The sequence below is a fragment of the Cervus elaphus genome, chromosome 12 (genome assembly GCF_910594005.1).
Source record: "Cervus elaphus chromosome 12, mCerEla1.1, whole genome shotgun sequence".
In the NCBI taxonomy this organism is placed as follows: Eukaryota; Metazoa; Chordata; class Mammalia; order Artiodactyla; family Cervidae; genus Cervus; species Cervus elaphus.
This window is the reverse complement of record NC_057826.1, coordinates 14601112-14617083: the sequence shown is the minus strand read 5'-3', so window position 1 is coordinate 14617083 and position 15972 is coordinate 14601112. Positions and strand designations below refer to the sequence as shown.

Genomic DNA, 15972 nt, shown 5'->3' with positions numbered 1-15972 from the left:
GGGGTCCTCTTCTCAAAGCTATTTATTCTACTCATAAATCTTCACAAATATCATTGTCAGCTTTCCCATTCCATAGCTCTCTAGAGGCTGCAAATCAGTAGGTGCCAACAACTCACAGCAAGAGACAGCTGCCATCTCTCTGCTACAGCAGCCACAATGACAACCAACAGGCAAGAGAAAGTAGGTGGGAGAAACTCTAAATTTAGAGGCCCCAAACATCCAAGCACAGTACTATGGGTGCAAACAAAACATCCCCCAACCAACACACACTAAGTGACATGTTTATATCATCAAGTGACATGGATGATGTCCCTCCATCACTGGAGACGTATTTCGTAAGTTCCCTTTTTTTTTTAAGGCAAGAAAAACTTCAAAATGGTTCAAATGTTGAAAGACACTCTTATTTATGGCCTGTGTGGATTTAGGTCCCTCAAACCTCAAACTGGTTTTCAACCAGGGGTAATTCCGCCCTCCAAATACATTTCCACATTGTCTGGAGAAACAGTGGTCGTCCCAACTGTGGGGACGCCACTGGCATCTAGTGGTTATAGGATAAAGAGACTGTGAGCATCCTGCAGTGAGAGAGACAGCTCCACAAAGAACTATCAGCCCCAAATGTCAATAGTACTGAGAGTGGGGAAGCCTGCTTTAAACCCATGTGCTGGGTTGCTGGTTTTAGTCTCAGGGACTCCCTAATTCACAGCCCTTTGAAACATCCTCGATTTATACCAAATGGCTGAAGTTCTTTGATTTATATGTGTGAGGTTACTAGTTTTCGAATTTAGCAGGTTTTGATTGGTGGTGGTTTGTGTTTTTCAGCAGAATTCTTTTATTAAAAACAGAAAATTTGTAGAAACCAAATGCACAAATACAAATGGAACTACTTTAATAGGTATGTACCTATGGGTGGAGGGAGGCCCACACCTATGGCTGGGAGGGCGGCCAAAACTCTGGCTACTGGTCAAGAAACCTCTGGACTAGAGGTCACTAAGTATAGGTCACTAAGTATAGGTCACTAAGCATAGGTCACTAAGGCTGCCATTATGAATGCAGGCAAAGCTCCAGAAATGGCAACAATATGGTTAGAGGAATATGTGATGGTCCTCTGAAAGCAATGGCTTCTGTGGAGTTCCTCATTTCTAAGGAGTATGTATACACAAGACATCCTCGGATTCCTGAACTGAGTGCCTACTATTGCCTGGGTAGTATGTTAGCAGTAGATACAGTGAGCAGAACAGACAGCCCTGCCTTCCTGGAGCTTGCATTCTAGTAGGCAGATAAAAACATACATGTACATACTTTTAAGTGTTTTATATGAAATACAAAGTAACAGAAATTTTACACATACACAACGTAAAATTCCAAAAAGGAAAAGCACAGAATGCACACAGCTGGACCTATTTCTAAGAAATAGAAATTATTCTAGTCTATTCTAAAATTCCCTCTTAGTCTGTCCTGTCCCCTAAAATGCCAGAGAGAAGTCCAGGAGTTCTGTGGCATCTCCGAGAGGAACGGATGGTCTCTTAAGAACCTCGAAAAAGTCAAAGGCCAGAAATGGGGTGCGCGGGCAAACCCTGGCAAAGTTAAACAGTAACTCTTCTCCAGGCCGCTGCTGAGCACTGCCTCCACCCACGACATCTCTACGCGCACGGAACACTTGCTTCAAAGATGAGGTTTCAACGTGTCTCTGGATTCTGTAGTTGTTTTTTGTTTTTGTTTTTTTTCAACCAAAGACTCCGCAGAGAGGCGGCTGGGAAAGGAGACTGTGGAGTCGACCCAGGGCAAGACAAGGCAAGTCCAGGTCTTCAGTCCACAGACCTTTAAAGGGCCGAAGGGCCCCTGTCCACGGAGAATTCGGGCACTCGCCTCGGCCCCCAAGGGGGCCAACCCTCCCTGACCCCCCGAGAAGTGACTCAGCGGGACCCCGAAGCCTCTCCGCGCCCGCGGGACCAGAAAGTGGGGGAGACGGGGGCTCCCGCCCCTCCCCCAGCCGCCTCCACGTTGTAACTGTGGCCCGACGCCTCCAGGCCACCGGCGTGAGGAGAAGGTGGGTGGGGGGTGCCGCCCACGAGGGTCGCCGGCCAGGCCTGGGCCTCACGGAGTCCAGGATAAGCCGGTGGTGAGGCTGGCCGCGCAACGCACGCCGCCCCAGACCCCACGGGGGCCCCGCCAAGGCAGGCCCGGGGGCTTGGCACCCGCCCTTCAGGACGCGGGGCCGGTACCTGAGAGGGCGCGGAAAAGGCGCGCGGCCGGCAGCAGCAGGTAACACAGACACGACGCGATCATGGCCGGCCACCCGCGCCCGCCGCCCCTTCTCTCCGCCGCGGCGAGCCGGTCTCCCTCTGCTAGGCCCCGCCCCCGGCTCCGCCCCGCCCCCGGCTCCGCCCCGCCTCCCCGGCTCCGCCCCGCCTCCCCGGCTCCGCCCGCCTACCCGGCCTTGCTCACGTGACCCCACTGCGCTTCAACAACAACTTTATTGGGCGCGCAGGGCCAAGATTGGGAGCCAGTTCCCAAGGCAACCGAGCGGAACCGGCAGGGCCTGGCTCCAGGCGGCGGCGGCAGCAGGTGCTCCAGGATTTGACATTAAACCCCTCCTTGCAGGCCCCGTAGTGTTATTACTAATCCACGATTTTATTCCCACTTCTGCCGCCTGACTGGGTGTCCACCTTGGGTGCACCACCTAACCATTCCTTCCATCGGTTACCACGTCCTGTAAAATGAGGGGCTAGACTTTGTCTCTTTAAGGCCTCATCCAGCATGACTTCTGTGATCTTGCCTTTCTCAGCTTACATTGGAGACAGAAAACTCTTCCTCATTTTTCTCCTTTTCTTAACTCTCTTCCCCAGCTCAGATTTAGGTCACACATCGAGTCCATTCCTTGCTTCAGCACATACGATATTGTCTCCTGCCTCATCCTGTTCCAAAGGGGCCCTTTCCCCCTAATTTGGAAGAAAGGGGGTGTCGCACTGGTAAGGGAGCCAAAAGGGGAGGCGGTGAACCCTCCACAAAGGCAACCGGACCAAGTCTGGTTGGTTGGTTCATTTTCCTCCGGGTGTCTATGACAGTGCCAGGCACATAGTAGGGGCCAGATAAACCTTGTTGACAGAACAAAATACATGTCACTAAAAGAAGGCCAGTTCTTCCACCAGCTCTGTGCTACCCAGACCTCTTCAATCCTGTCTTCCCCTTTCCCACTCTCCATCTCCTGCCCCACCACACTGTAAAGAAGGAGTGACCGTTCAGTACCCCGTGTCTGAGCCGTGCAATTTCCGATTTGGGACTGACGTCTCGGTTGTTCCGGGAAGCCCTCTGGAGAGTCACCAGATCCAGGACCAGCTGGGTACATCGTAACACTGCAAGACTGGAAGGAGGAAGGAGGAGTCAGTTCAGTGACCTTCCCACCCTGGCTCCTTAGTGCTAGAGGAAGCATGTGCCTTCCTGCAATGGCACTCTTACCTTTCCCAGAGATGAAGCAGAGGCCACTGGGATAATCTGAAGATTGGGAAGCCTCTTAGGAACTAGCACATAACTACCTAAGGAGCCCCCCAAATCAGATTGACTTCCTTAATATGTACTTAAATAAACCTTCCTTGCATATCCTTCCATTTTGTCCTAAAAATTACCTAAAGTTGAAGTTCCAAATCAGATCCTAAATCACAGCACTTATCTGGAGATTGTGTGTGTGCATGTATTTAGTGGCTCAGTTGTGTCCGACTTTTTGCAACCCCATGGACTAGAGCCCACCAGGCTCCTCTCTTCTTGGAATTCTCCAGGCAAGAATACTTTTTAAGTGGGTTGCCATTCCCTTCTCCAGGGGGTCTTCCCGACCCACAGATGGAACCTGGGTCTCCTGCATTGCAGGCAGTTTCTTTACCACTGAGCCACCTGAGAAGCCCTATCTGAAGACTAAGTTTTGTAAAGTTATGGTTCCCTTAACCCTTGCAAATGTTTTTATTTATTTATTTTTTTTAACCCTTGCAAATGTTTTTAAAATACAACTTCCTAAAGCCCTTATCCCAGTGCTCTGATTTAACAGGTCAGATACGGGGCCCTTAAACACTCACCAAGTTATCCTAACACACATTCTCTGCTAAAGGACTTACCCTCAGCTGGGCTATTCAATGTACATGTGGGCAAAATGTGTCAGGCCAACTGATGCCATGTTCTTTCAGAGACTTTTCCTGAAGCCAATTAAGTAAGGCTGGCTTCTTTTGTTTCCTGGTCCATAATCAGCCATGTTGGAAAGGATCACAAGCTTTGGAGTTCTACCACCTCGGTTCAGATCGTGGCTCTGACTCTCTCTGCTTGAGGAATTACCTAACTTCTTGGACCCTCAGTTTCCTCACATTTTCCAACACAGGGTAAGTTCTCCATGTTTATTATTATATATATATTTGTTTCTTTTTTTTTTAATTTAGGCCCAAAACAGCTATGGCTACTGCTGTCATTAACATCATCTTCCACAATTCTGGGCAGAAATGAGGGTCTTCCAAACTCTAATGTGGCATTGCTAAGCAAGCCATAACTGCAGATCCAAGGAGACTTGATCGGGAAAAGTGCAGCCTCAGGCCTCCCCAGTCAAAGGGAAATTACAAGTATCATCTACACCATTTGCAGCCTCCTCATGTCAGAAATATTCTGAATGAGGGACCACAATTCATTCCGAACTGTGATTACAGTGCGGGCAATGATAGACATCTGTCTCAGCCACTGAGTGGTTTCAAAGATGCAGAAGCCCCTAGTAACCATATACTCCTAGTAACATTCTTCTGGGAAGAATGTACCAGATCAGTCTGAGTTGATGCTTTCATTCATTCACGCTTTCCCTGATTCGTGCGCTTGATATATTCATCAGCGATATGTCAAGCACTCACCAACGTGTACTCCAGCTGCACCCTGGTCTTTTCTTGACCTCAGGCCCACTTCTCCTCTTTCATCGAAAACTCTAGCCCTGGACTCACAGTCTGCCCTACCTATCATCAATGTGGATAAGCCACCCCAAATCTCAAAAGCTCACTGTCACCACCTCCTCGTGACCTCATTCCCACCGTACTCCAAACGCCCTTGATGTGCCATCATTGGATACTGCTCCACCTCTGAAATCATAAATTCACACCCCCCGCTTCGGTGGATCACCTCACGGCTTTCTGCCTCTCTGACTTTCACCCCCGCATCATCTGTTCTTTAACTCCATCGAATGCGTGAGCCATTTTAAAAGTCACTCTCTTCCTGCTATCTACTGTCTTACCCTCTGTTCTTTGACGTCACCTGCCTAGGTCAGTTAAGCCACGTTCTCCTTCTTGGCTCTTACCCCTGGGCTACCGAATGCCAGTGAATAAAATTACCAGCCGCACAGAGCGGAGCTGTTGGTATGCTGGTCCGCAGCCTCACTTCAGCCCTTAACCTTCCCCCAGCCATCCTGTGTTCTTCCTTAGCGCTCTCTCTCCTGTTTCCACAATGCCCATTCTTTACAGACTTGCTGTCCGGTTGCTTCCCTTCCTGCTTTGAAGATCCTCTCCCTACCAACTTGAGAGGAAAAATCGGAACCGCTCAGTGAACACTGTCTGTTCCCAGTTGCTGCACCAACACGCTGGCCAGCGTCAATCACCAGCTTTTCCCCTTTCCCTCCTAGCACAGTTCTGACCACTCCACCGTCTTGGGCTCCCACCCCCGCCACCCCCAACTCTTGCTTCCTCAGAGACTGTGCTCCTTCTGCTCATCCCTCTCTGTTCCTTCCCCAACTCTTGCCCATCAACATGTGAAGTCAAGTCGCTCAGTCGTGTCTGACTCTTTGTGACCCCACGGACTCTAGCCTGCCAGACACCTCCATCCATGGGATTTTCCAGGCAAGAATACAGGAGTGGGTTGCCATTTCCTTCTCCAGAGGGTCTTCCTGACCCAGGGATCGAACCTGGGTCCTCCGCACTGCAGGCAGACTCGTTACCATCTGAGCCACCAGGGAAGCCCCATTAACATGTAATCATGCTCAGATAACTCGTATATTATGAGACATTCCCTCAGCCCATGTCCCCCTCCAGCCATTCCCCCATCTCCCTACATCTCCTTCACAGCCAAGCTTCTTGAAAGAACTTGCCTGCTCCTGTCTCCTTCCTCACCCCTCATTCATCTTCGTTTCTCTGAGCTGTAGCTTCCACCCTCAGCACTCCGCTGACTCCCCACCAAAGTCCTCAATATATTCCTCATGGATAAATTCAAAGGACACTCTTCATGAGTGGTTATTTCTTGAAAACTCTATAAATTTGCATAACTCCCCCTACTTACAAGAGTCTCTTTCCTCGGGTTTCTGTGACATTCTTATTTCCTTCCAACTCTGTGGACGTTTTGTCCTAGCACCTCTTATTTCTGTTCTTCTGAACACCCACTTTTCAATGATGGTGTTTCTAGGATTTTATCCTTGGCCTCTCTCTTCTTTAAAATGCCTCTGTGAAATTTTCATCACCCCAGCAGCTTCAGATAGCATCAGATAACCCACATATCTACATTTTAACCCTTTTCTTGGGCCATGGACTCCTAAATCCTGCTCCTGTAGACTTCTCCAATGGAAGTCCCAGATGCACCTCAAAGACCCACCGCACACGAAGTTGCACTCATTGCCTTCCCCACCATCCTCCAGCTTCACTGCCCTAGCTCTTCCTCCTCTGCTTTGTGACTGGCACAGTCATTTATCAAGTTATCCTGGCCTCCTGCTTTTTCTTCCCCTCTCTTACTCTCGTTCATATCTGTTCTGTCCCCAAGCCCAGGTGGCTTGGCCTTGTTTACATTTATTTAGTCAGTCTTCTCCATCCCTGCAGTCACTCCTAACTGCTGTGGGCCCTTCTCCTGCCCTCCATCCACTTTCCACACTGTGACTGGAACAGTCTTCCTCCCATGCAAATCTTGTCAGGTCACCCTGCTATGTTTGACAGGAAACAGCAAAATTCTGTAAAGCAATTATCCTTCAATTAAATAACAAATTGATTAAAACAACAACAACAACAACCTCTTTACAGGACTTCCGTGGCAGTCCAGTAAGGCTCCAAGCTTCCCCAAAGGAGTCTCGAGTAAGAAGAATGGAGCTGGAGGAATCAACCTTCCTGACTTCAGACTATACTACAAAGCTACAGTCATCAAGACAGTATGGTACTGGCCCAAAAACAGAAATATAGACCAATAGAACAAGATAGAAAACCCAGAAATAAGCCCACACACCTATGGGTACTTTATTTTTGACAAAGGAGGCAAGAATATACAGGGAGGCAAAGATAGCCTCTTCAATAAGTGGCGCTGGGAAAACTGGACAGCTGTGTGTAAAAGAATGAAATTAGAACACTTCCTAACACCATACACAAAGATAAACTCAAAATGGATTAAAGATCTAAATGTAAGACCAGAAACTATAACACTCTTAGAGGAAAACATAGGCAGAATACTCAATGACACAAATCAAAGCAAAGATCCTCTAGGACCCATATCCTAGAGTAATGGAAATAAAAACAAAAGTAAATAAGTAGGACCTGATTAAACTTAAAAGTTTCTGCACAGCAAAGGAAACTATAAACAAGGTGAAAAAACAACCCTCAGAATGGGAGAAAATAATAGCAAATGAAACAGCTGACAAAGGATTAATTTCCAAAATATACAAGCAGCTCATACAACTCAATGCTGGAAAAACAAACAACCCAATCAAAAAGTGGGGGAAAGTCCTAAACAGACATTTTTCCAAAGAAGACATACAGATGGGTAACAAACACATGAGAAGATGCTCAACATCACTCATTATTAGAGAAATGCAAATCAAAACTACAATGAGATATCACCTCACACCAGTCAGAATGACCATCATCAAAAAGCCTACAAATAATAAATGCTGGAGAGAGTGTGGAGAAAAAGGAACTCTCTTGCCCTGTTTATGGCAATGTAAATTGATATAGCCACTGTGGAAGATGACATGGAGATTCCTTTAAAAACTAGGAATAAAACCACTATATGACCCAGCAATCCCTTTCTTAGGCATATACCCTGAGAAAACCAAAATTGAAAAAGACACATGTACCCCAGTGTTCATTGCAGCACTATTTACAATAACTAGGAAATGGAAGCAACCTAATGTCGATCAACAGATTAATAACCATCGACAGATGAACTGTGGTGTTGGAGAAGACTCTTGAGAGTCCCTTGGACTCCAAAGAGATACAACCAGTCCATCCTAAAGGAAATCAGTCCTGAATATTCATTGGAAGGACTGATGCTGAAGCTGTAGCTCCAATACTTTGGCTACCTGATGTGAAGAATTGACTCACTGGAAAAGATCCTGATGCTGGGAAAGATTGAAGCCAGGAGAAGAAGGGGATGACAGAGGATGAGATGGTGAGATGGCATCACTGACTTGATGGACCTGAGTTTTAGCAGGCTCTGGAAGTTGGTGATCGACAGGGAAGCCTGGCGTGCTGCAGTCCATGGGGTCGCAAAGAGTTGGACATGACTGAGCAACTGAACTGAATGGAGAGACAGACATAGAGAACAAACTTATGGACATGGGGAGAGGAGATGAGTGGGTGAGATGTATGGAAAGAGTAACATGGAAATGTACATTACCATATGTAGAATAGATAGCCAATGGGAATTTGCTGTATGTCTCAGGGAACTTAAACAGGGATTCTGTATCAACCTAGAGGGGTGGAATGGGGAGGGAGATGGGAGGAAGGTTCAAGAGGGAGGGGACATATGTATATCTATGGCTGATTCATTTTGATGTTTGACAGAAAACAAAATTCTGTAAAGCAATGATCCTTCAATTAAAAAATAAATATTTTTTTATGTCTAACATGATAAAACAAACAAACAAAAAGATCCCACAATTCCAATGCTGGGGACTGGGTTCGATCCCTGGTTGGGGAACTAGGATCCCACCTGCCATGGAGCTACTAAGTCCACATGCTGCCTCATTATCAGAGAAATGCAAATCAAAACCACAATGAGGTACCACTACATGCCAGTCAGAATGGCTGCTATCCAAAAGTCTACAAGCAATAAATGCTGGAGAGGGTGTGGAGAAAAGGGAACCCTCTTACACTGTTGGTGGGAATGCAAACTAGTACAGCCACTATGGAGAACAGTGTGGAGATTCCTTAAAAAACTGGAAATAAAACTGCCATATGACCCAGCAACCCCACTCCTGGGCATACACACCAAGGAAACCAGATCTGAAAGAGACACGTGCACCCCAGTGTTTGTTGCAGCACTATTTATAATAGCCAGGACATGGAAGCAACCTAGATGCCCATCAGCAGACAAATGGATAAGAAAGCTATGGTACATATACACAATGGAATATTACTCAGCCATTAAAAAGAATTCATTTGAATGAGTTCTAATGAGATGGATGAAACTGGAGCCCATTATACAGAGTGAAGTAAGCCAGGAAGATAAACACCAATACAGTATACTAACGCATATATATGGAATTTTAAAAGATGGTAATGATAACCCTATATGCAGGACAGAAAAAGAGACACAGATGTATAGAACAGACTTTTGGACTCTATGGGAGAAGGCGAGGGTGGGATGATCTGAGAGAATAGCATTGAAACATATATATTATCAAGTGTGAAACAGATTGCCAGCCCAGGTTGGATGCATGAGACAAATGCTCAGGGCTGGTGCACTGGGAAGACCCAGAGGGATGGGATGGGGAGGGAGGTGGGAGGGGGGATCAGGATGGGGAACACATGTAAATCCATGGCTGATTCATGTCAATGTATGGCAAAAACCACTACAATATTGTAAAGTAATTAGCCTCCAACTAATAAAAATATGTGGGGAAAAAAAAGTCCACGTGCTGCAACTACTGAACCCACGCCCTCTGGAGAGCTCAGACCACAACTAGGGAGCCTGTGCACTGCAGTGAAAGATCCTGAGTGCTGCAACAAAGATCTCATGGCTGCGACTAAGACCCGACTCAGCCAAATAAATAATTAAAAAAAAAAAAAAAGAAAAACCTCTTTGAAGGCTCTCTCTGGTGGTCCAGTGGTTAAGACTCTGTGCTTACAATGCAGGGGGTACAAGTTCAATCCCTGGTCTGGCAACTTAGATGTCACATGCCACCCAGCATGTCCAAAAACAAAAGTTCTTTTGCAAACGCTCACTATCCTCAAAATACAGTCAAACTCCATAGCATAGCACTAAAGGACTTTCATTACGCCCTCCACTCACCTCCCATCACATCTCTCAGCTCTTCCTTCCCACCACAACTCTCTCTGCAGGGAGAATCACACTCCAGCCTTGCTAAACTGCCAGAGACTCTAACTTGCTGTCGAGATTTTTACATGCTTTTTTTCTCAGCCTCATATACTTCTCCTTCCCTACCGGACCTACCCCATCACCTAATTATTGCCTAACAGACCTTCAAGTTTCAGCCTAGACCTTCCATCCTCAAGAAAGCATTTCCAGGTCTCTAACACCCACTCTCCTACAGACACATGACTGCCCACATCTGGACCACAGCCCTCCTTATTTGTTTCTGAAACATCCTCACTTACTCTGGGTTCAATACTGTCACTGTCTGTTTACTCATCAGTATCTCTCAGTATACTGTATACCTCACGAGGTTCCCCACTCTATCTCCATCACCCAGCAATTATCCCTCAATGAAAAATAAATAATTTTTTTAAAAGCCTAACATGGTAAAAAAAAAAAAAAAGACTGCACAGCAAAGGAAACCATAAACAAGGTAAAAAGACAACCCTCAGAATGGGAGAAAATAATAGCAAATGAAACAGCTGACAAAGGATTAATTTCCAAAATATACGAACAGCTCATATAACTCAACACCAAAAAAACAGACAACCCAATCAAAAAATGGGAAAAAGACCTAAACAGACATTTCTCCAATGAAGACAGACAGATATTCAGTGCCAGGATATTCAACACATTCATTCATTAATAATTAATTAATGAGAAATCCTTCTTTCTGAAGAGCTCCTGTTCCTAAGGAAACCAAGCATAATAAAACCCAAACTTGCAGAAGTGGACACGTAATAGGGAACTCCTCTGTATTTTGCAAAGGTTTATTTGCTTTAAAAAAGAATTCTGAAAGTGCCTTTCTTTCAGAGTCTCCCATATACTAGAAATCCAATTTGATTTACAGTTGCAATTGAAAGAAAACCAGCCCTTGCATAAAATTGGATATTGTTACACACAATAATGAAGGCTCTGTTTCTTTCTGTGCTTCTGCTTCCTCCTCCCGCCTCCTCGCGTGATTTCTGCCGGCTATCCTTGACCCTTTGGTCTCCATTCCTTCCCAAGGAACATTAGGACCTTCGGTAGTTACCCCATGCTACTGCTAAGTCACTTCAGTCATGTCTGACTCTGTGCGACCCCATCCCTGGGATTCTCCAGGCAAGAACACTGGAGTGGGTTGCCATTTCCTTCTCCAATGCATAAAAGTGAAAAGTGAAAGCGAAGTCGCTCAGCCATGTCCGACTCTTCGCAACCCCATGGGCTGCAGCCTACCAGGCTCCTCCGTCCATGGCATTTTCCAGGCAAGAGTACTGGAGTGGGGTGCCATTGCCTTCTCCGTATCCCATGCTAACGGTCATCAAATACAACAGCAAACTTTTTCCTAAAGGACCAGATAGAAAATGTTTTTGGTTTTGCCGGCCGTGGATCTCTGTAAGCAGCTGCTTGACTTCACCATTGTAGCATGAAAACAGGCACAGAAATACCTAAATGAGTGATCACGACTGTGCTTCAACAGAACTTTATTACAGAAACAAACAATGGATCAGACTTGGTCCTCAGACTTTAATTCTCCAACTCCTGAAATACATAACCTCAGCACAGACCCTCCTCTGAACCATGAACAGCAGCTGCCTTGAATGGGGGACAACCTTGTCATGTTCATGGAATGGCAAGGGGGTCAGTGTAGAGAGGCAGCAGCCAGACTGAATTCATTTATATCCTGACTCTAGCTGTGTGACCTTGAGCCAGTAACTTAACCTCTCTGTGCTCAGTTTCCTCACCTATAAAATGGGAATAAAAATAGCATCTCGTAATAGCTGTTAGACAATTTGAATGTGTTTATACATGTAAGGGGGCTTCCCTCATAGCTTGGTTGGTAAAGAATCCACCTGCAATGCAGGAGACCTTGGTTCAATTCCTGGGTCAGGAAGACCCGCTGGAGAAGTGATAGGCTACCCACTGCAGTATTCTTTGGCTTTCCTTGTGGCTCAGCTGGTAAAGAATCTGCCTGCAATGTGGGAGACCTGGGTTCGATCCCTGGGTTGGGAAGATCCCCTGGAGAAGGGAGACTACCCACTTTAGTATTCTGGCCTGGAGAATTCCATGGACTGTATAGTGCTTGGAGTCACAAATAGTCGGACACAACTGAGTGAAAAATTGAATACATGTAAGGACCATAGAACAATACCAGCATTTATAAGGGTGGTATAAATGGTTATAGGATAGTAAAGGGTCCCTCTGCCATGATCCCCACTAACAGATAGATTGTAACATGAATATTGACAATAAAGAAGAAAATAGTCATTCTCTTAGTATTTAGCCATACCTAGCTTTGCGTTGCTTTCTCGTTGACTCATTTTCGATCAAAATCACAGCTCCCTCCCCGCCAGAGACTGTCTGTCTTGCCCCACTCTGTGGATTGACTGTAGAGCCAGCTTACCTCCTACCCACTAAGTGCCTTAGGCCCACCTCCCAGCACCATAGCGGCTTATCTCACAAACTAGTGGCTTAAAGTACATTTTGGTTAGATGCTGATTATGTGGTTTTGGTTTGTCAATTGATTTTTGACAGTGGTGAAAAGACAATCAGTCCTTGCTGGGGGGAAGGATGGAGGGGAGGAAGAGTTAGGGAGTTTGGGGTGGGCATGTACACACGGCTATATTTAAAATGGATAACCAACAAGGACCTACTGTATAGCGTGTGGAATTCTGCTCAGTGTTATGTGGAATCCTCGATGGGAGGGAGCGTGGGGGAGAATGGATACATGTATATGCATGACTGAGTCCCTTTGCTGTCCGTCTGAAACAATCACAACATTGTTAATTGGCTATACTCCAATACAAAATAAAAAAGGTGTTTTTTTTTTGGTTAAAAAAAAAATCTCCAATAAATGGAGAAAGGACAGTCTTTTCAACAAATAGTGCTAGAATATGTGAACATCCACATGCATTTATATGTATATTGTCTACTTCACACCTTATCTAAAGATTAACTCAAAATGGATCATAGAAAAAGTTCTGGAAATGGATAGTGGTGATGGTTATGAAATATTGTAAGTAAAATTAATGCCACTGGATTATACACTTAAAAGGGTTAAAATGGCAAATTTTATGTTAATATATTTTATCATGATAAAAAATTAATGAATCATAGGCCCAAATGTAAAAGCTAAAACTATAACACTTTTAACATTAAACAGGAAAAAATCTACTTGACCTTGAGCTAGGTAGGGAGTTTAGATATGACACTGAAAGCATGATCCATAAAAGAAAAAAATTGACAATTTTGATACGATTTGACTTCATCAAAATTAAAGTTTGTACTCTATGAAAGACACTGTTAAGAGTGAGAAACTAAACCACAGACTGAGAGAAAAAATATTTGCAAATCACATTTCTGACAAAGCACTTATATCTAGAACACATCGAGACTCAATGAGAAAATAAACAGTCCAATCTAAAATGGGCGAAAGATCTGAACAAATAGCAAGAAGATACAGGAATGGCCAATAAACATATGAAAGGATGCTCAACATCATTAGTCATTAAGGAAATGCAAATTAACACCACTATGAAATACCACTACGCACTTACTAGTATGCCAATCAAAAACAAAACTGGCAATATCAAATATTGGTGAGAATTTGAAGCAACTGATGCTCATATATTCCTTGTGGGAATTCAAAATGATACAGCTGCTTTGAATGATGGCTTGATTCACCCAATACCTTTTCCCCACACTCTATTTGTCCAGAGCCCATTGAATAATGTGGGCTTATAGATGTTTATTTTATTCTTTGGGTTACCATACAATACCATCATTTATTTTGCTCTTCAAATTCCAATTCTGGCTTTGGGAGCTCATTCAGGTTGGCTCCTGTGCCCTTTCTACATGCCCCTCATTATTATTTTTGTTTTTGATCCCTTCCTTCTTTGCTGGCACCACAGGAATTAACCATCTTTCCAAGGAAAATAGAAACCTAGATCTGGGCACTGGCATGCTCATCACCACTAAGTTGTCCCTGCTTCTGGGCCTTTTCAGCAGGTAAAGTTAGAAAATATATGTATGTATAATAATCTCTGCATAACACATGTCTATATTTATCTCTATACCCATCTATCCATGTACATATATTAGGCAAAACCCCTGAATCCACTTGTAAACCTTTGACTCCATTCCAGCATCACTCTTTGTGAGGCCATGAATGCCCCCCAGCACAACCTTTATCAATTGTCAGTACTACCTTTAGGCCCAGGTAAGCAGTGTCTCTGTTCAGTGGCTATTTGTGATGCCTTCCTCCAAATTTTCTAATCCACCCGTGGTATCTTAGACCACATGGTACTGTTCAGGCAGAGCACCCAAAACTTAGACCAGGATCTAAATACTTTCTGGTCACCATTTTTCTCCTTTAAGAGAAAAATGCTGCACTTTCTTATCCTCTGCACCAGTGTGGGGTTGACCAGATATCCCTAGGGTCTTCAGGACTCATGCCTACCAAGTTATCCTAGGAGGTTATCATGTCCTCTGGCCTGTTAAGTGTTTCTTTCACAGAACCATAGGAGATTGGACCACTAGAAATGTTGTCATGCTGATTTAGGATGACAAATTGTTTATTTGAACAGAAGCTCTGCCAAAAGTATTTGCCGAGGACTCTCACAACCTAGGAGTGGCCCTGTCAATTTCTATCTTGTATTATACACTCACTGGAAGATCCAAGTCTTAATCATGTCTGCATTCCCCTCCCCGTTGTGGTGCTTATCTTAGTGCCTTGTATGTAACACATGCTCCATAAATTTTCAGAATGAATGCCTGGAAGAATGAGTCATGTCTCAGATTTACATATTTCTTTTGATTCAAGGTTCTAACTATGTTTTCCCTACATGCATCCCCAGATCTTCATCATTCTTCTGAGTGGCAAAGAGGGATTCTCATGTCCCCACGCCCTCCAGTCACTGACCTGCCCGTTGATGTGCTGATACTTTATCAAGAAGGAACAGTATTCTCCAGATTCTCTTGACAGTGAAATGCAAGTGAGCTTCAACTCCAAGGCATGTGAAAACAGCCAAGCGTGGGAATGATGGTTGAATGGTTTCAAGTTAGGCAGCCCAGTAGTTTGAACAATGTTTTTGCTGCAACCAGTTGTAGTGATAGAATATATGTTTGTTGTGCTTTGCTTTTGATCTTCTGCTCCAAGGTTGAGGATACTCTCCCAAGGGGGAAAGAAAAAAGCAAAAGGAACTGGGAAGAAGAAAACTGACCTCACCCATCACTGAAATATTTCGTACCTGAAGCACAACCACCTTGAGAGAATAACATGGCGTTGGCTCTTCACGGTCACCTTTTTAAGGGGCTTGGGTTTGGTCCTGACTCAGAGGGAAATACAACTCCACTGAGAGGCACCTCCCAACAACACCTGCACACTCACAACCAAGCCTGGGCTTGGCCCCAGTGGACATAAGAGAAAAGATGACTGCCAGGGTCACCAAGAGGGTGGGAGGCTCGCTGTTGCCAGGTCTACCCTCATGGGTCACAATGACTGCATGAGGTCATGGAATGCTGAAGATGAAATGAAAGTGGGTCCTAAGTCATAAAGTTGCAGGTGGGTGGGCATCCTTTCAACAGGGCTCCCAGGAATAGAGCTATACCTCTCTCCCTGATGATCCTAGGAAGTGGCTCCCTCTCCCAGACAGAGTTGGGGTCAAATCCAGGCACATCCCACCAAACCTCACTCTC

At 45.1% G+C, this 15972-nt stretch overlaps 1 protein-coding gene and 1 long non-coding RNA gene across 5 annotated transcripts in view; one reads left to right on the top strand and one right to left on the bottom strand.

The window, feature by feature from the left end:
- The window catches only part of ANGEL1 (angel homolog 1), a 68551-nt gene that overhangs the window by 22083 nt on the left and 30496 nt on the right, over nt 1-15972 (bottom strand). For 2 of the 4 annotated variants that reach the window (XM_043921165.1, XM_043921166.1), the window contains one exon: nt 3247-3361. The exons of 1 other annotated variant lie outside the window; for it this stretch is intronic. In XM_043921165.1, coding sequence (XP_043777100.1) covers nt 3247-3346 — 100 coding nt within the window. In that variant the 5' untranslated portion in view covers nt 3347-3361. Of the gene's footprint in view, nt 1-2222; nt 2372-3246; nt 3362-15972 lie in introns of those variants that run through there. One more of the 4 variants, XM_043921167.1, reaches the window with a different exon arrangement.
- Nucleotides 7323-15362, top strand: LOC122705899. Its single transcript, XR_006344184.1, has 4 exons — nt 7323-7507; nt 7737-7740; nt 12923-12930; nt 15352-15362. It is a non-coding gene; the product is annotated as an uncharacterized LOC122705899 (long non-coding RNA).